Here is a 19,157-nt window from a genome sequence, read left to right as displayed (position 1 = left end):
GGCGCCGCCGACCTTCAATCTCGCCGGATCCGGCCGCCTCCATGCCAAATCCGCCGGAAATGGATCCACCCCTGCCAGATACGCCCGGATTCGACCAGGCCCCGCCATCGCCGCCACCGGAGCGCCGCCACGCTTGACCTGCAGCGCCGCCGCTGCATGTCCCTGCCAACATCTGTACGAGGACGACGCTCGTCCCGCACGCGCGCAGCACTCGCATGGGCCGCCGCCCCATCCGGCGCGGCATCAAGCCAAGGCCCAGCCCAAGCCGCATCTTCTGATTCAGTGATGATTAGGTTTTGTTTTTTCCCAGCTGAGAATTTGAGGTTGTGCGTGTACACTGTCAACAATATTTTCAGAAACAAAGTAATCATGTACATCCTTGTATGGGGGAAAGGTGGGCTGTATAAGCACGGAAATTAATCGAGTTCACTTTTTGTGCTATGTAAGCATGGACATTAGGCAGTCAATTTAGCCAGATATAAATTTCGTAAAAACATTGCATTTACAGAAGGAATATAGGTCACATATCATTTTAGTTGTAATTATTCAAATGGCTGACACAAGGTTCAGTACGAATAACATTATAATGTTCCAAATACTAAACCTATCTTTGCTAGCATTTAACAGCTCCTTTTCTTTGGCTGTTTCCCCTTTCCCTTTCTCTTTTCAAGCCATATGTACTCTCTCTTGTACTGTTGTTATGAGCTGTTAATGATATTGGGCACCACTTGGTGCCTTGTTCTGTTCAAAAAAAAAAGTTCCAAATACTATGACATGACTGAAGCTCAAATTTCTAAAGTGGTTGTCGTGCTTGCCGTCACAGCGAAGATGTTTTCACATTTCATGGATTTATTGGTAAGTATGGATGTTGACTGATCCGCTTTGGTAAGTCATGTTTGCCTGCAGGGTGATGATGTCTATGCATCTAGGGAACCATGGAGATTTTAACATGTGATATTTCCTCAAGCAAACCAAGTTCTTTTGCAATTTGCTGCTCAAGTTGTGGCTCTGCTGCAGGTATGTCGTTGTGGTCCTTTCCACTGTATTTATTTGACGTATATGCTTCCTGACAATACTTCGGTTTTGTACTACATGGTAAATGAAATAAAATTTCTAATATGCTAGAACGTACTATGGTAATTGTTAGTTTCATTAGTATTTCTTGGCAAACCATCGTTCTTTCTTGGTCTGCTGAAAATAATTGTCATCAATTTTTCTTTACATTGCCTATAAAGAAAGTGAAGGGGAGCCTTGGCGCAGTGGTAAAGCTGCTGCCTTGTGACCATGAGGTCATGGGTTCAAGTCCTGGAAACAGCCTCTTACAGAAATGTAGGGAAAGGCTGCGTACTATAGACCCAAAGTGGTCGGACCCTTCCCTGGACCCTGCGCAAGCGGGAGCTACATGCACCAGGTTGCCCTTTTTTGCCTATAAAGAAAGTGATGTTTTTAAGAGATATTTCTGTAACATGAGCAGTTATGTTCCTTCTCGTTACTTTAACTCTTCAGTACGTATATACTGGTGCTTGCTTCTTATATCCCATATATTGTTGAATTATGTGCTTGTGAGGCAAAACGGTCATGGCGGTCCTGCACAAGTGGTGAACGACTGGAAGGGGCGGCACCACGACGGTCAAGGTGGTTCATACCCAGCCGGGGAGGACGACGCACTGCGATGGGCACGGAAAGATGTTGCAGCAGCGAATGAGGAGGCGGAGATGCACAAAGGAGAGGAGGAAAAGCGCGCTCTGGTACTAATCCAAGCCCGCCGGCGACTCCCCCATATAGTACGAGTTTGTTACCCCCTGCCGCGGGGAAAGAATATTTGGATGATACAAGGGCTTAGATTTTTCTGTTTGTACGTGCTCTTATTGGGATGATACGTGATGATTAATATTGGATGTAACAAACTGAATCCTAGAACTATTGGATGCATATATTCCTTCATAGTTTAGTGGTGAATAGATAGAATTCACAAATGTTTTCATGGACAGTTGGATTCGATTTTTCATATTCCTCCCTACACAGGCTGGGCGGTTTGAGTACATGGAAACATAATTATATCCTACAAACCCTTATTTGGTTTGCTTTCATCTTTATGTTGTTGAGTAAAGAATCAGGAAATCATATAAGGTACCTTGTATCATCTATGTTTCCCCATAGTGTATTTTGTTTGTTTGCTTTGGCTATTGTTGCTGCCATCTCAAGCGCGACTGAAAATTGCCAACATCAGCATCTTAGTCAAAACAGTTTAGTTATTATACTATACAGATGAAGCTTAGTGTTTCGTATGCAGGATCAAGATACTCCAATTTCTGCATAAGTTCTCCTTGGTACCAATTTGCATATGTGCAGGGTCGGAGCCTTTGGTCTGTTTGCAACTAGAATTTGAGACACTGGTCCAGAGTAGGTGTTGGGAATATATACTGAAGGTATGGAACATATTTCTATTATTTCCTGATGGAATTTGAAAATTGTTCTTAAAAAGAAACATTATATTGGTGGTTCCTTATTTTTTTTCCTGTACAATTTATTAAACTTTAGCAATTCACGAAGCTTGCATACATATAGAAACCCAATGTAGATATTTGTTGTTGGTGATGATGAGAAATCATGTATTTGCATTCAGTGAGAAGAGCCTATAGCAAGTAGCTCCATGCGTCATATTCGTATTGTAGCTGGTATAAATTGAATGTAGGATGTAGGATCAATTGTAGAAAGTCTAAATATTTGTTCAGTCCACATAACTGGATTAATTAGTTGCCAATATATCGCTCGATTTTAAGCTGAAGATTTTCCCCCAAATTTTGTAGCATAATATTTTCTACTGAACATGAAGAGTTCAGAGCAAGTAGTGGAATAAAGGTGATGAACATAGCTAGCCTAACTTTTTTTTATTTGTTTGCTCTAGCCAAAAAGTTGGCTCAGCTTCTCCAATGTTATTTTGCCTGAGTCAATATCAGTACATGATATTTGTTTGTTCCAGCCAAAAAGTTGGTTAAACATTCGATGTGTTTGTTGGGCATCTCTGCCTAAAATAGAAGTTCAATTCTAAGTTCAAAGTTATCAGCATGTAGTATTGTAAGCTGATGGTTACCAGAAGAACATAACATTGATATTTTCTGACATTGATCGTAGCTTTGTGCAGTCTGAATTTTAGTTCAGACTTCAAAGTGCGACAAAAATAAAAATAGTTGTACTAGCTGCTTTTAATGGATGCAGATGCCGAGTCCCAGGCTTCCCCGAACTTGGCTCTCCAGGCTGCAATCGACGGAGGCCGGCCTTGTTTATCTCCCCTCATGGCCGATCAAGGAGGCGAACAGTGTCAATCTGTCATCGACACCTCAGGGTATGGCCGCCACATCTGGTAAAAATTTCACAACAGTACTATGATTGATTGAATGACAAGAAGCTTCTATTTCATCAGTTTAATTTAGTCCTTGGGCTATTCGTGGAGAACACACACTCCATGGTCCAGACTTGTGACTGTACTTAAGTAGAAGATGAAATTATTCTATGATCTCTTCATGGTTGATCACCGGGTTGCAAGTGAAATTTGTGTATGGACTGTGGAGCGTCAGTATCATAGTCATGAGTCGTCAGGATTCAGTCATGTGTATATATGAAGCGTAAGGGACTAGCTCATTCACACTTGAGATTCAGTAATGTTCTTACAATCATTTATTTATGATCTGCAGGTCTAAAAAACAAGCACCGAGTCCTTCTCCTCCATGAATCAGATGTCAACGAGGCAACACGAATCTGCATGAGGCTGAACATAAAAGAAACAAAATGGAGACAACTCGACGAGTTTAGGGACAACATGTCATCGACGTTGAGCACTTTTCCAGTCAGGGAAAGGATTTTTTATGCCGCGCTAGGACTTTTCGTGCTATGGATTGAAATAGTCCAGTGTCCAGTATTATGGGATTCACTGAATTCAATGCTGCTTCATACTTCAGAGTTCAGACATTTATATGTGCACAACATGTGCCTTCTAATTACGAGGTAAAAACTTCAAATTGTTTTTTCGTCTACACATATGCGGTGATGACGCTGGATGCTTCGTATCATCACAAAGAAGCCGGCCAAGTTCCTTAGTTCCTTGTGACTTCAAACGGACTGAATTTTGCATTGTAGGCGTCTACTGTTTCTGAATTTTGGGGTGGCAGCAACAAGGGCGAGGAGCATGATCGTGACACAGAGATGGGCAAGTGCAGGGAATGCAGGCAGCGGAAAGTTGTTGCGTTGCGGTTACCAACTACAGGGCCAAATATGTCGCCAGCCATCCGCGCATTAACTAATTTATGGCAGGTGAGGATGATATATTTTTCTTTTATTATCAGTAGTCATATTTTTCATATTCAAATCCAGATGTAAATGTTCTATTGCCTTGTACCATACGGAACTATTGACTGTGCTTGATCTAGCCAGCTGGTATTTTTTTATAGTTGTTTCTCACGAATGAAGGTAATTATGATAAGCATCGGCATCAGGCCAAGAAACAATTTTAAGAGAACTGAAATATGCTAAAAATAGTGAGGTTGAAAGTTTTTTCCATTAAGTACTAATCTAATGATATATATGTACATCAAAGGTTGCCTGCCAGGAGCATTGTCTCCATTCCATTGGTTTGCTGTGCGTTGAGCATTTATTTGCAAGATGCGATATAATCCAAGGCACCTACCTGATAAAGAGAGAAATCGTGTATATAATCTTTGTATAGCAGTATACATGTGCATATGTTTTAGAGTGATAACATGGCCATTGATAATTTTGTTATTAAATAGTGCTTTTGCTGGAGATGGAAATTCATAGAGATGACGCCCTATTGATAGAGGCGAGTGGACTGGAGGTGTGCGTTGCACTGAGGGCAAATCAAAGGCTGAAAGTTTGTCAAATTTCCTGTGCTTGGGTATGGCTGGTTTGTAAGCAAATGAGGATACTCTGCCTTTTTACAGTGGTATATTGTTTAGTGAGGGGAAGGTACTCTCTTTTTCTAGACGGAAGATCATCTGCTTTGTGGCAAGGGGATATATCGTGTTACTTCTCCCCCGTTTTTGTATGTCTAAATTCAGTAACAAGATTATACTCCTTGTTAATTTTCCACGGCGTAACTTCGTAACTACGCGTTTCTCGTGTCGAGGCCAATATGCTTAATGAGTCGGTTAGTTTTAAGTAAGCATAAAAAACATTGATGTGCGATCTTTTATTGGTAATGCAGTGAACAAATAAATACTTGAATGTGAACCACTCTATTTTGTGCATCAGATATGGCAAGGCTCTCCTTGTGTTTTTTTTTCTCTGTTTCTTGTTTTGTTTGGAAAATGACATATTATTAACTCCAAGTTATTGTCTGGAGAAGGTAAGACTAGGACATGAAGAGAAAGTAACAAAGCAAAGAAATAGTGGCAAATAAACGAAATGAGACATTTGAATGATATGTTGTTTTTTGAAAATCGTCATTAACTCATTATTAATGTAGTGGTAATACGTTGTTGCGCGCTGGAGAAGACACTGAGTGCCTGTTTGCTCCGGCTCATGTGTCTAAAAAATGTTCGCAATTTTGAAAAAAAAGTTCATAAAATAAAAAAGTCCACGATTTTGAATAAAATCCCGTGTATTAAAAATTATTGATGAAATTGACCAAAATGTTTGCTAATTTAAAAAATTCATGCATTTTAAAAAACATCATAAAATTTTAAAAACAGTTCATGAATTACAAAAGAGTTTATTGATTCATAAAATGTATGTGAAATTCAAAATAAATCCACCAATTTCGAAAAAAATGTTTATCTATTCTGGAATTGTTCTCCGATTAAAAAGAAAATGCTTTAAAACAGTTCAAATATAAAAAAATGTCACAATTTTTAAAAGAATATTTGTAAAGAGTAAAAAATGTTCACAAAATTGCAAAAATCTTCATAAATGATCGAAGGTATGTTGTTAAACAGTAATGCTTCTGAGTCTTCGTGAATATACCCGCGTGAATTTTGAAGAATTAACTGTTGGGGTGGATTGGAATATTATAGTATGTTTTAAAAAAAGTTCCTTGAAATTTAGAATAATTCTTTGAATTACCAATTTTTTTGACAACCATGATACTTTTTTGAAAATGTGACCATTGCTTCAATTTGTGAATATATTTATAAAAAATAAAAATTTCTTGCATTTGTGAACAAATTTCAAAATCATGCGATGAGATGTGAACAAAATGTGGTCGTCGCCATTGAAGCTTATGATTATTTTTTCTCCCGTTGCAACGCACGGGCCCTTTTGCTAGTCAACTAAAAAAACGAAAAACAAATGGAAAACCGCTCACGGACAGAATGGGCTGGCCCAGTCGCGTCTGGCTTCAGCGAAGCCTCCACTATTTGGAGCTCTAGACGTCCAGATCAAGGGAGGATGGGGGTGGAGGGTTGGAGCAAGGTGACAGGGGGTGGGGGCGCAACTGGCATCTCTCCGAATTTTTGACCCGAAACCTCCAAAGATATATAGTGGTTTATGTATGAAATATTGACCGGATCTGACTGGCGCCGGCGAGCTCAAGGAAGAGATGTTTCTTCTGAATTTTTTACCCGAAACTTCCAAAAGATGGTGGTTTATGTATGAAATGCTGAGCATTCTAGAGCTGATACTGGTCGAGAGGAGGCTGACTTGCATATACGCTGATACTTCCTTTTGTGATTCTAGTTAAAACTTTGTCAACCTCATGAGGGGATAGTTCAGGTTTGGTGTATATCGTTGATGCTTCCACTGTTCAGGTTTGATGTATTTTCCCTTGGAGTGTTAACCGAACAAGCCAAAAGCCCTGTGTTTATTGGTTCCCTGCAGGGACCGGTTCTGCAAAAATTGCTCCATGCATTGCATGCCCATGACGGAAGAAAAGTACATGAGGAAGTATTGTTACGATTTTTGCTTCTGAGACACTCAACAAATGCTTGGATGTTAACAGCTTTATTACAATGTATGGAGGCCTAGCGTCCTATTTCTTTTCAAGTCTAAAGCTATGTCATCCGACAGCTTTCATGGTCAACCTCCTGCATAAATTCAGATAACGCACATATTCTTTTTTTTTTGTTTGCGCAGTGGCACATATTCTGATAGGAGGAACAAACCGGCCGACTGAAGCAGCATCCCCAACACTGCCTGTTTGCAACTTATTAAGCTTTGTGCCGAAGAAAAAATAAGTGTTGAACATGCATTGAGCATTTGAGCTCATACACATTAGGACATATGACGGCAATACATTAACTGAATCGCAGTATGAGTGAACACATTACTAAAACATAGAAAGGCAACAGTCACAACCAAGTGAAAATTAAACACAGGAACTCCTTTCATGACATGATTTTAGAATTTTACATTCCAAATGCCACGGGATCTTCAGCGAGGAATTGCTGAGACGTTCCTTCAGGCACTTCATAGTATTGTACCCGACGGCTATTGCCGGTCGTCAGGCCTCCAATGGAGTCAGGATAGAGACAGAATGTGGTCAAGCGATACAGAAAGCGTCCCTTCTCCTTGCGCTCCTGACCGGCGCTGTCACCCTCAATCTTGAGCTCCTGATCAGCGCTGCTGTCGCCCTCAACCTTGAGCTCCTGACCAGCAGTGCTGTCGCCCTCAATGAAAACACACTGTACGAGGCAGAATTTGCTGGGTTCGCTCTCACTTCCTATGTAGATGAGGGTGGCGCTTACATGCCTCTCAGCTGGATCCTGGCTGAACAGCTTCTCCTCGCCGACTTTCCAAGAAAGCTTGGGGTTAGTGTCGTCGATGGGCACAGAGTTAATTACACGATAGTACCACAATTGGGGCCGTGGTGGCGAATTGGTACTCGTTTTGAAAATTTTTACGTGTCAGTACCACGTTTGGACCGAACCGTTGCAAATCGGGCTAAACTTCGTATTTGTACGTATTGACGCTGGAACTGACCGCCCGGGCCCGCGCGTCAGATGCCACGCTGGCGAATCGGCACTCGCCCGCTCGCTCAATAGGTGCGGTCCGGCTCGAACGGGACCGGCCCGTGCTCCACTCTGTTCCTCCTCGCTCCTGCCTCCCTCCTTGCTCCTCTCTCGTCGCCCTCGTCACCGCCGGCAGCTTTGCCGGAGCGGAGCGCCGCCGCCCGCCATGGTTTTCGAAGACGAAAGCAGTGAGGACACGTCCAGCCTGCCGTACATGCACTCGACCTCATCCACGGACGGGCTTAACCAGGTGATTTTCCTTGAGCTAGGTCTAGGGTTAGGGTTTCAGATTTGGGGCTTTTTGATTTGGTTGATTTCGCTGGGTTTTGATTTGGGCATTTTGATTGTACGAGCTTCGGCAGGTCCCTTTCAGCGTTGAAGATCCAGATTACCAGGGGCTTGAGCTGGAAACGATGTCGCCATGTGAGAAGCACGGCAAGGCATCTGAGAGGCTTGTCGCATTTGAAGGAACAGACACAGGGAGAAGGTTCCTAGCATGTGCAGAGCCGGTATGAATTCTATGCTGATAGTGGGATATTATATATAGGTTGATAGTGTCATATTATTGTTGGTTTGACAGTGCCATATTGAACATGAGTGAACATGAGTACAAGGCCTGATTATTAAGGGCATATTCATATATAGGTTGATAGTGTCATATTATTGTTGGTTTGACAGTATCTAGGTGGATAGTATGTACTGCATATGCTTTGGCAGTTCACCAAATTTGCAGTTAGAGATTGCTCTCTCTTGTTTTGTAGCGATTAGCAAAATCTAGTTCAAAGCTGTAGCTGAGTGGTGCTGTAATTTGTCATGCTGTTATTTAGTGGGTAGGTACATCTCAATTACTAGTGTAGCTTAGTGGTGCTATTATTACCAATGTACAGTGTTATTGCTTTGCACTAGTTATTTACCTGTGCTTCTGAAGTAACATGTTTATTTTTTTTATCTTTTTGCCTTTTTGCAGGAAGGGCAGAATTGTGGGTTTGTTGAATGGGTTGATCACCAGTGGCCCCCAACAATGCAAAATGCATTGTTGAAGCTGTGGGCCATGGTTGAAGATAGCAAGAGTGCTAGGGTGAATGATAATCTTGAAAGTTCTTTCACTATCCACCATCTGACAGAAGAGAAGAACAAGCTGGAGGCCAACTATGACAAGTTAGTCCAAGATGTGCATGAACTTATGAGCTTCCAGGAGGACAGGGTGGTGGATTTCAGATATCTGCAGGATAACCTTACATATCAGCAGCAATGCAGAAGTGAACTGCTGGCTGATATGAAGGCACAGATGGCAAAGAAAGATGCAGAGTTTGAGAAGCTTAAGCAGAATTATGAAGTGCTACTGAACCTGACAAGAGCACAAGCAACAGTCATCCAGAACTTGAAGTTGAAGCATATTAAAGACAAGCAATTGTTTAGTGAAGATAAGATGAACTTGGAGTTGAAGAATGCAGAGCTCACAAAGTCTGAGGAGAAGCTCACCCAAGAGAAGCTAGAGTTGAAGCTTCAGATTGCTGAGCTGATGAAGGCAGAGGAGAAGCTGAAGGAGAAGATCAAGGGGATCCAGGCCATCTTAGAGAAGTGAAGAAAATGAATATGAGACTAGTGGGTAATGCTGACCTTTTGGGCATGATGGTTGTGTAGTGTATGGCTCTACTAATTGTGAACTATGTCTGTGTATGTATGTAGTAGATATGCTTTTCATCCTTTTGTGAGAAAAGGATGAACTATGCATTTAAACTCAAACTCCACTATGTATTTGTGATGGACCTGCTGTGTACCCTATAATATGTTGAACTCCAGTAAGTATTGTGTGTTATGTTGGCTAGACTTGAAATGATGATATATCATGCATTGGAAGATGGATCAGATATTCTGTGCCATGAGATGTAGACTAAAAGTTATGATTTCTCTTGCAATAGGTTTTATATTTTTATATTAGATGATTATGTTAGCATTGGAAGACTATTTGATGGTTATGTTAGCACTGGAATATTATATGGTTATGTTATATCATGCATTGGAAGCCCATGTTGGTTAGGTTAAGTTGGTTCCGTCGACCCCTAGCCACCGTAAACCCTAATGGTTAGATTAAGATGGTTCCGTCGACCCCGAGCCACCATAAACCATCATGGTTAGGTTAAGTTGGTTCCGTCGACCCCTAAGCCACCATAAACCATAATGGTTAGATTAAGGTGGTTCCGTCGACCCCGAGCCACCGTAAACCATCATGGTTAGGTTAAGTTGGTTCCGTCGACCCCTAGCCACCATAAACCCTAATGGTTAGGTTAAGTTGGTTCCGTCGACCCCTAGCCACCATAAACCCTAATGGTTAGATTAAGGTGGTTCCGTCGACCCCGAGCCACCGTAAACCATCAAGTTATCCACCCAAGTGGCATCAATCCATCAACCATCAAGTTATCCCCAACAGAACCATCAAGATATCCATTGGCATCAGCAGAAGTTGCTTTAGTGGCATCAAACCCAAAAGAAAACACATTGTAGTGGCATCAAACTCTAAATAGTATATCATTGTAGCATGAGCACAAGTTGGTGCTGTGTCATCAAAGCAAAACAAAGCACAATGTATCATCAGCAACAGTTGCTGCAGTGGCATCAAACCAAAATAAATCACATTGTAGCAGCAGCACAAGTTACTGCAGTGGCATCAAACCAAAATAAAGCACATTGTAGCAGGAATACAAGACATTGTAGTGGCATCAAACCAAAAGATAACATGCCACATTGTAGCAGGTGCACATTGTAGAATCAACAGAAGTTTGCATCACCTTCTGCCACCTCTACTAGCATTGAACCAGGCCATCCATCCAGTGTGTGTGCCATCAGTTGGTGGAGGAGCACTAGAAGTTGAGGCACCATACTGCCTTGGGGCAGAGAAAGGCCTTGAAGAATTTGCACCTCTCCCAGCAGAAGATTGAGCACTAGAAGATGCTCTTCCAGATCCTCTTCCACCACCAGCCCTTCTTCCTGCACCTCTACCAGCACCACTTCCACCACCTCTACCAGCAGCACTTCCAGTTCTTCCTCCTGGTGTTGGAGCAGGAGCCCTAGTTGTTGCAGGTGGAGCAGCTCTTGGTGTTGGTGTAGGAGCTTTAGGTGTTGGTGTAGGAGCCCTAGTTGTTGGTGCAGGAGATCTAGCTGTTGCTGAAGCAGCTCTAGGTGTTGTTGCAGGAGCTGTAGGAGCAACACCTCTTGCTTGTGAATTCCTTCCAGCAGGCTTGGAAAACAATTCAAAGGAAACACAGTTAATAATACTACAAATAAGAAAGGTAATTTACAGAAACATCAAAATGAAGAACTAGTGCAAAGGGGCTTACCACATGTTTGTTCTTTCTTAAGGCCAACTCAGGTTTCAACTGTTTAAGGCAGTTTGTGTATTTATGCCCTTGTAATCCACAATTGCTACAAGTTATTGTCCCCATTCTTGAGGTGGACTTTGGCTTTGGAACTTCAAATTTTCCCTTTATTCTCTTCTCTTTCCTTCTTCCTTTCTTCACTTTAAATGCTGGTGGTTCTATGTCTGGACCTGGGGTCTTTGTCCAGTCATGCTCACCAGGGACAGGATATATCATTGGTTCATATGCTGCCAAATAATATGGTTTCTTGAAGAATTTGCTTACAAAGTCCTCTGAAAACCTTTTTGCCTTGTTGATTTGCCTAATCAGTACACTATAACCCTAATTAGCAAATAAATGAGAAGAAAAAAAAGAGGCAGAAACAGAAACTTACAGGACGCCGCCGAGCCCGTGGGTCAGCTCATGGCTATTGCTAGGGTTCGCCACCCATTGCTTTGCCAGCCGTACCCGCTGCTCCATGGACAGTGCGGGCTCAATGAACTCGTCGTCGTCGCTGGAGTACTCAGAGCTCGAGTAGCCATCGCCGCCCTCGATTGGAGATCTCCCCTCGATTCCTCCTGCCGCGCCGATGCCGAAGAGGGGAAGGTTTGCGCCGCCGCCATCGCCGTCGCCGCCACCGCCGCTGCCGCCACCACCGCCCGGGGGCGCCGCCGCCATCGCCGTACGCGCAGGGAGCTAGGGTTCATCGACGAACAGAGACGGCGAGGAGGAACAGAGTGGAGCACGGGTCGGACCGCACCTATTGAGCGAGCGGGCGAGTGCCGATTCGCCAGCGTGGCATCTGACGCGCGGGCCCGGGCGGTCAGTTCCAGCGTCAATACGTACAAATACGAAGTTTAGCCCGATTTGCAACGGTTCGGTCCAAACGTGGTACTGACACGTAAAAATTTTCAAAACTGGTACCAGTTCGCCACCACGGCCCCAATTGTGGTACTATCGTGTAATTAACTCATGGGCACATAACAAAAGTAGAGTTGGCCGAGGGTGTCCGGTTCTTTGGAGAGCCCGACAAAGGCATTGAGGTGCTGGTCAAAGTGACCATGGCCATCGAAGGGCAGCGCCCAACTGCCAAGTTGTTTCCATGAAAGTTCCACCATGTCAAAGGCGTAGGTGGCCTCAGCGGCGTCTATCTTTGTGCTGACGATGAAGATCCAGGACTGAGGCTGCACGGCGTAGGAGGTGACGTCATAACGCTCGAATGGCGGTTCCGGGAGCTGTTCCCACGAGCTCTCCACGCCGTGAGAAGGATCCAGCGGGCGGTCCCGGTCCCGGTCCCAGATGAGCATCTCGAAGCTGCCTAGGCTCAGGCAGAACAGCTTGTTGCCGTCGGAGAAATAGATGGGTTGACACGGATAAAACTGCCCGGGGAAAAGGGTGAGGCTCCGCTCGCGGACGTCGACCATGGTGGTGAAGCCCCCGGTCATAGCACAGTTGCCCTCGTAGTACCTGCTGTGCATGGCCAAGATCTTGGTGCCGAAGGCTGACACGAAGTGCTGCGGCGCCCCATGCCTTGCCTCCAAGCGCAGGAACACCGGAGGCGGGGGCTTCGCGTCGGCCGGGGCTGAGATGGCAGAGCCGGAAGACGGGATTATTACCTCGCGGATGCTGTGCCCTCGCGACCAGTCATCGAAGACTAGGTAAACGCTAGCCATGATCCTAGTTCGTCCTTGCTCGTCGCTTGTTGATTGCCCTAGGACGGGATTCGTGGCTGATATAAAGGGACGAAACCCTGGGAACGTCGGACAGAGCTATGTATCGCGGTTCTAAGGGCATCTCCAGCCGTTGGCCCTCCAGGAGGGTAAAAAATCGTCCCCGGGGCGCACCGGCGCTAAACCGCGCATTGGGGGCGTGATGTCCCCCAGTCGCGGCGCCCACGGTTAGTAAAAAAAGTTAAATACGGCGCAAAAACGACTTAAATTTAACGCAAGCATCGGCGAGTTCGTTCAAACTTAAACATATTTTACAAAAAAAGAAAAAAAAACTACCGCGGGCTACCCTCGCCGTCTCCCTCGCCGCCCGCCTCGCCGCCCGCCCACGCGGTTCTACATGCCGAGGAGGCTGTAGAACCGCGTGTAGTCACCGCCGTCGTCGTCATCATCGTCGTCGTCGTCGCCGCCCCCGCCTACGCCTCCGCCGTCCCTGCTGCATCCCTCCCCCGGTTGGTGCGGCGGGTTGGACGGTCCGGGGGCGTCGTCGTCGTCGTCGTCGCTGTCGAGGACCACGACGCCGTGCTCGTCCTCGCGCCCACGCTTGCGGGCGGCGATCTCCTCCAGGGCCCGACGCTGCCGGACCATCTCGTCGCGGAGGTAGTCGTCCCGCGCCCACCGCATGGCGTCCTCGTCGGAGAAGCCGCGCCGGGCTATCTCCTCGTACTCCGCGGGGAAGCCGGGCTCTGGCTTGGGCTCGACGAGGACGAAGCGGCCGGTGGGTGGAGAGGCGTTGGCGCCGATGCGGACGCCGGAGCTGCGGGTGCGCGCGCTGACCGGCGTGCCCTGGGGCTCCGGCTTGACGGGGCGGAGGCAGGGCGAGCCGCCGGACGAGGAGGAGGACCCCCCGGTCTCCATGCGCCTCGGGGTCCAGGAGCTTCCCCGGCGGCGTGAGAAGGAAGGGGGAGCGGGGTACTCGAGGCGCGGCGTGTTGCCGCCCTCGATGTACTCGAGGACGGCCTCCAACGTGCGCCCGGGCACGCCCCATCACCGATGCCGGCCGGCGGCGTTGAGCCTGCCGGAGGGCACGACGCCGTTGGTGGCCTCGAGCTGCTGGGCGTCACGGCGGCGGAAGTAAGGGTCCCAGAGCGGGCTGTCGGGGACGTACTGTAGCCCCTCCCTCGCCGCACGCGGCAGGTTCGAGCGGATGCGTGCGATCTCCGCACGCTGCGCCGCGCCGGTGGGTACCGGGGGCACCGGCACGCCGCCCTCGCTGATCCTCCACGCCCCGGGCACCCGCATGTCCGGCGGGACCGGATACTCGGCCTCGTAAAGGAGGCGAGCCTCGTCTTCATGAAGATGGCGGCGGCCGAAGCCGTTCGTCGCCGCGCCGTCGCCTGGGAAGCGCTCGGCCATGGGTGTGAACTGGAAACGGCGAAAGAGAGGAGAGGAGAGGGAGGAACGACGACGGCGGGAGAGTGTGAGTCACCGAGTGCGCCGGGGCGCGTCATATATAGGCCGAGGCGCGCGTGCCACCGTGTGTACGCGTGGCGGGCGAGGGAGGGCGAGGGACGCGCGTCGTCCGGTCTTCACTGCGCCGCCCGTGAGGCATCAATGGTGCAGGCTGACCGGCGCGGCAGCTTTGGCATTGATTCGCCGCGGGAAACGAGGCGATGAGGACGACGAAGGACCGAGAAGAGAGCCGTGTCGCTGACGCGGCGGGCCCGCGGCTTTTTTGCGCCAAAACAGTTCGCCCAGCGCCCCCGGGCGCCCCCCAGCGCGCCGGGTTCGGGCTGGTCCACCGGCGCTGTTTTCGGCCCAAGTCGGCGAAAATCGGGTTCCTGGGACGCGACTGGGCTGTTTTTTCGGCGCCGGCCCGAAAAAAACACCTGGAAAGGCCTTTCTGGGGGCGCGACTGGAGATGCCCTAACGCTGACACCTCGCGCTGGTAACGCTGAAGCCTCGCTAGCCCGCTACATGGGCCGGGCCCAGCGCGTACGGGCAGCCACGAGCGAGCACAAAAGGTTCGCGCCACTCACTAAATTAACTTTTCTCTGTTTTTTTTACTAAGTTTTTTTTACTCTTTTGGTTCTTTCTGGTTTTGGGAACATTCTGAACCTTCTTTCGCTGGTTTTTATTTTCTTTTTTTCTGGTTTCCTCTCATGGTTTTACCGGTTTTATTAAAATGAAAAATATTCACAAAGATGTACTCGGTTTCAAAAAATGTCCGTGGATACGAGAAAAGTTCATGGATTTGAAAAAAGTTCATGCGAATTCAGAAAATGTTCGTGAACTTTAAGAAAGTTCATGCGAACACACAATAATGTTCATGAATTCAAAAATATTTCTTCAGAAAAATTGTTGTGGCCATTAGATTTATTAGCTTGCATCCGTTTGATCTATGCATGAAAATTCTCTAGCGTGCATTCTAAGTGGGTTATTCCATTTAACATGCACAATTTTTCATGTTAAGACTTCTTTTGCTCATGCAGAAATTTTTAACATAGTTTAAAATGTAAAGACTAAATTAATATTCTACACAACATCTAGAAACTATATATTCAATTCTGTGGCAGCCCGCGGGGTATCATCTAGTTTGAAAAAATGTTCTCCTAATGCTCGATTATTAAGCCTAATGCTTCATGGCAATCTCTTTTCAGCACAAGTAATTATAACCACGGGTTCAGAGATTATTTTATAGTTTGAATACATATGCATAAAAACGGGAAAAAGTGGGTCAAACAGAACTAAAAAGAAATTATGAGAATCCACCACAATGACAAAAGCAACTCCAAAGGAGGTGAGAAACCCACATGATCTTCAATAGCCACTTGACAATAATATTGCCATATGGAAAATATAAGAGCAAAATCTCAGTTGGACATATATTTCCTCCTTATATTTAGGCATGACAGCTAGATGGTATCAAGTTTCAGCATCTCAAGCACAATCCTATAACATTTTGAGTTTTTCATCGGCCAATATACATGTTCACAAAATAAGGACACTTAGCATAATAAATCATAACAGTTGACTGATGCACTTCTAGACTAGGAGACAACCATTTGGAAATCTAACGCATCGACCTGACACTACTGCTAACGAGGCTCATGATGATTGCCCTAGCATCCCACCGTTCGTATCGTAGCCCACATTGTCATCCTCCGGCACGATGCTTTCAAGCAAGCAAGTATTTCTCAAACTCCTTGAGGTAATCCAGGAGCAACACGACAATGAAGAGAAGGAACCCACCAAGGTAGTTGATGTTGCCAACACCCCATCTACCGTCGTCGCCTCTTTTGCCGAAATTGGACGAAGGGAACTAACCACTTCCATCGTCCAGATTAGGCCCTTGAACTTCCCCAGAAACCATAAACAATATACCACAAGCAAAATTAAGTGGACTGCCCACTCCGATAAACTAGGTTCATTTTGAATTGTTCTAGTGTGAGAACGGAGGAAAACCACCTTTGGAATCTGATCATTTGATAGTCGCGGTTGAAGAAAATATTTTCAGGAATAAATCTTATGTTTTTTTTATCAAATCAAGCGATATGATGCGGACCCCTGACCCGACCCTATAGCCTCTGCGGCTTCCTCTCTCCATATTTTTTCAAAGAAGCTTGTTCTGGGGTTTTTCTATATCACATTAAATGGTACGATTTCTATCTACAGATCCAAACATATTTTTATGGCTATTAGTTATTTCGTAAAAACGGAGAATTTTGGTTGAGTGTTGTATAAAACATCATGAATTGTGAAAAAAATATTTAGAAAAAGGTCATGCACATGATTTAAAAAAATATGTTATTAAAACCCACGCCTTGTTCAACGTTGTGTTGTATCGCAAATAAACCCATTTCCTTTGCCGCCCATCTCCCTCATATTTCTCCAGAAAAAGACTTTTTTTTAGGGTACGCCAAAGGCGTACCTTAGCTTTATAGAAGGGAGAAAAATATGTACAAGAGATTACACATGTGCTAGTTAAAGGTCACAAGTCGACCCTAACCAACCCTCCACGCCACTCCCTAAGGCTACTCGACTACTCTATATCTATATGTCCTCCAAACGCTCCTGCTCTTGCCCAAGTCCTGAGATCATCGAAGATCAGGTCCACCGTATCCCATTCGTTCTTAATCAATCCGGTGCCAAAAACCCTCGCGTTCCTTTGCTTCCATAGCGTCCAACAGATTAGCATCACGAAAGTGTCAAAGCCTTTCCGAGATTGCTTCTGTATTCGCTTTCTGCCTTCTGACCACCACTGCACCAGCCTCGAGATGTTGGATGGGCATAAGTCAGCCATCAGACCTATCCTGGCGATGCAACGGAACCACACTTGCCGCGAGAAGACGCATTGCAGTAATATATGATCAACCATGTCCTCCTCCTGATCACACATGTAGCATGGTGAGATTTGGTCCTGCAACCCATGCCTGGCTCTCCTGTCTGATGTCCAGAGACGATATTGCACCGCGAGCCACATGAAAATCTGGCACGCAAGAGGTGCCCAACACTTCCATATTGCTCCGAAGGAATGGAATCTAGTTCCTCCCTCACACAACATCTTGTACGCCGAGGATGCAGAATATACGCCCGATGCACTCCAGGCCCAGATGGGGCGGTCCTCAAACTGAGCATTCAGCTAGACCTCCATGAGCATCTCCCAAAGCCCGATGAACTGAGTGAGACCCTCCGTGCATAGGTCTCCTACAAGATCATCCATCCATGAATGCATGTGCATCGCCTCTCGCACGAGTGTCCTGTTTGCAACTTGCGTCCGCACCTTTGCCACCACCAATGGGGCAATCTCTTTGATTGTTGCACCATGTATCCAACGGTCTTTCCAAAACAAGATCTTGTCTCCCGATCCAACTTCCCACTTAACTAGGCTCCCAAAGGCTTGATCCACTTTTTTGTCCGCAGTCAAATTGAGTCCTTGCCAAGGCCTAGACTCATCCGTGCTTTGGCCTGCACACCTTGGTCCATGAGACAACACATTTGCCCCCATGTACCGCCTCCGTCCCGGCCCAGAAGAAAGCCCTACAACCTTTGTCCACTCTTTCCAGAGCCCATTGTGGCGCCTCCGCGATCATTAGGTGATGTGTAGCGCGCGCCCTCATGACTTGGTTGACAAGTATGAGCCTCCCAGGTCTCGTCACCAGTCCCCTTTGCCATCCTGGCAAAATGTGTAGTGCTGTATCTACAATGGGCTACCACTCGGATCTTTTTAGTTGCTTTATGCTTAGTTGGAGCCCTAGATACTTGCATGGAAAGTTGTCAATCTTCCATGGTAGAGCAGACTTGACAAGCTCCTCATCCTCACTTTCAGCCCTGATCATGATCGCCACAGACTTGGCAAAGTTTACTTTGAGCCCTGACGCCACTCCGAATATGGTGAGAATTTCCTTGACGAACATGAGATCTGGCCACGTTGGCTTTATGAAGAGCACCACATCATCCGCGTACAGGGACAAGCGTTGCATAGGGCTACATCCATTGATGGTACTCAACACTCTAGCCTCATGTGCCTTGCTGATGATAGCCGTTAAAACGTCCATGGCAATAACAAACAACAAGGGGGATATTGAGTCCCCTTGCCTAAGCCCTTTGGCATGCATGAATTTCTCACCCGCGCAACCATTCACCAAAACTCTCGAGCTGGCAGTGGTAAGAAAAATCACGATCCAAGAGATCCAATGCTCCGAGAAGCCTTTAGCCCTTAAGACCTCAAACAAGAACGGCCACACCAGGGAATCAAAGGCTTTCGAGATGTCAAGCTTGAGCAACACTCCCTTGGCTTTCCTCCTATGCATCGAACGCGCCATTTGCCGAACCAAAAGGAAATTGTCGTGTAAGCATCTACCCTTGATGAACGCGGACTGGTTGGTCTGAAAAAGCTCTCCCATGCGTGGTCTTAGCCTGGTTGTCAGCAGTTTGGATGCTATCTTGGGCATACTGTGCACAAGGCATATCGGTCTGAAGTCAAACACAGCACTCGCTTCCGGGGACTTAGGTATAAGTGTGATCAAGGCTTGGTTAAGCCTTCCAAACCCCCTCCCATTGCCAAGGAAAAGCTTATGGACCGCCGCAACAATATCCTCCTTGATTATCTCCCAAGCCTTTTGGAAGAATAGGCCAATAAATCCGTCCGACCCAGGTGCCTTGTCCGAAGG

General features: G+C 46.2%; 2 protein-coding genes and 1 long non-coding RNA gene across 3 annotated transcripts; 2 read left to right on the top strand and 1 right to left on the bottom strand.

Moving 5' to 3' along the window:
* Nucleotides 1–2,286: 2,286 nt before the first annotated feature.
* Nucleotides 2,287–5,111, top strand: LOC123159581 (uncharacterized). The gene is made up of 5 exons (XM_044577404.1): nucleotides 2,287–2,429; nucleotides 3,220–3,346; nucleotides 3,696–4,005; nucleotides 4,138–4,311; nucleotides 4,788–5,111. Exons 2-4 carry the CDS (start codon nucleotides 3,220–3,222, stop codon nucleotides 4,295–4,297), a joined length of 597 nt encoding a protein of 198 aa, XP_044433339.1. The 5' UTR covers nucleotides 2,287–2,429; the 3' UTR covers nucleotides 4,298–4,311; nucleotides 4,788–5,111.
* A 2,929-nt stretch (nucleotides 5,112–8,040) lies between these two features.
* Nucleotides 8,041–9,782, top strand: LOC123162427 (uncharacterized). The gene is made up of 3 exons (XM_044580206.1): nucleotides 8,041–8,211; nucleotides 8,324–8,470; nucleotides 8,929–9,782. Exons 1-3 carry the CDS (start codon nucleotides 8,128–8,130, stop codon nucleotides 9,544–9,546), a joined length of 849 nt encoding a protein of 282 aa, XP_044436141.1. The 5' UTR covers nucleotides 8,041–8,127; the 3' UTR covers nucleotides 9,547–9,782.
* Nucleotides 9,783–10,546: 764 nt separating this feature from the next.
* On the bottom strand, nucleotides 10,547–11,606 carry LOC123161156 (uncharacterized). Its single transcript, XR_006480564.1, has 2 exons — nucleotides 11,300–11,606; nucleotides 10,547–11,116 (listed from the first exon to the last, which is right to left on the bottom strand). It is a non-coding gene; the product is annotated as an uncharacterized lncRNA (long non-coding RNA).
* Between the last annotated feature and the right edge of the window lie 7,551 nt (nucleotides 11,607–19,157).

This window comes from Triticum aestivum, chromosome 7B, assembly GCF_018294505.1.
Source record: "Triticum aestivum cultivar Chinese Spring chromosome 7B, IWGSC CS RefSeq v2.1, whole genome shotgun sequence".
Lineage (NCBI taxonomy): Eukaryota > Viridiplantae > Streptophyta > Magnoliopsida > Poales > Poaceae > Triticum > Triticum aestivum.
Note: the sequence above shows the minus strand (reverse complement) of the source record. Positions and strands in the feature narration are given on the sequence as shown.

Bases quoted from the DNA above. Each gene is read 5' to 3' on its own strand.
- LOC123159581 (XM_044577404.1), top strand. From the start codon at position 3,220: ATGCCGAGTCCCAGGCTTCCCCGAACTTGGCTCTCCAGGCTGCAATCG. The intron at 3,347-3,695 runs GTATGGCCGCCA...TATGATCTGCAG, and splicing joins TCTGTCATCGACACCTCAGG to GTCTAAAAAACAAGCACCGA. The intron at 4,006-4,137 runs GTAAAAACTTCA...TTTGCATTGTAG, and splicing joins ATGTGCCTTCTAATTACGAG to GCGTCTACTGTTTCTGAATT.
- LOC123162427 (XM_044580206.1), top strand. From the start codon at position 8,128: ATGGTTTTCGAAGACGAAAGCAGTGAGGACACGTCCAGCCTGCCGTAC. The intron at 8,212-8,323 runs GTGATTTTCCTT...GAGCTTCGGCAG, and splicing joins CCACGGACGGGCTTAACCAG to GTCCCTTTCAGCGTTGAAGA. The intron at 8,471-8,928 runs GTATGAATTCTA...GCCTTTTTGCAG, and splicing joins TCCTAGCATGTGCAGAGCCG to GAAGGGCAGAATTGTGGGTT.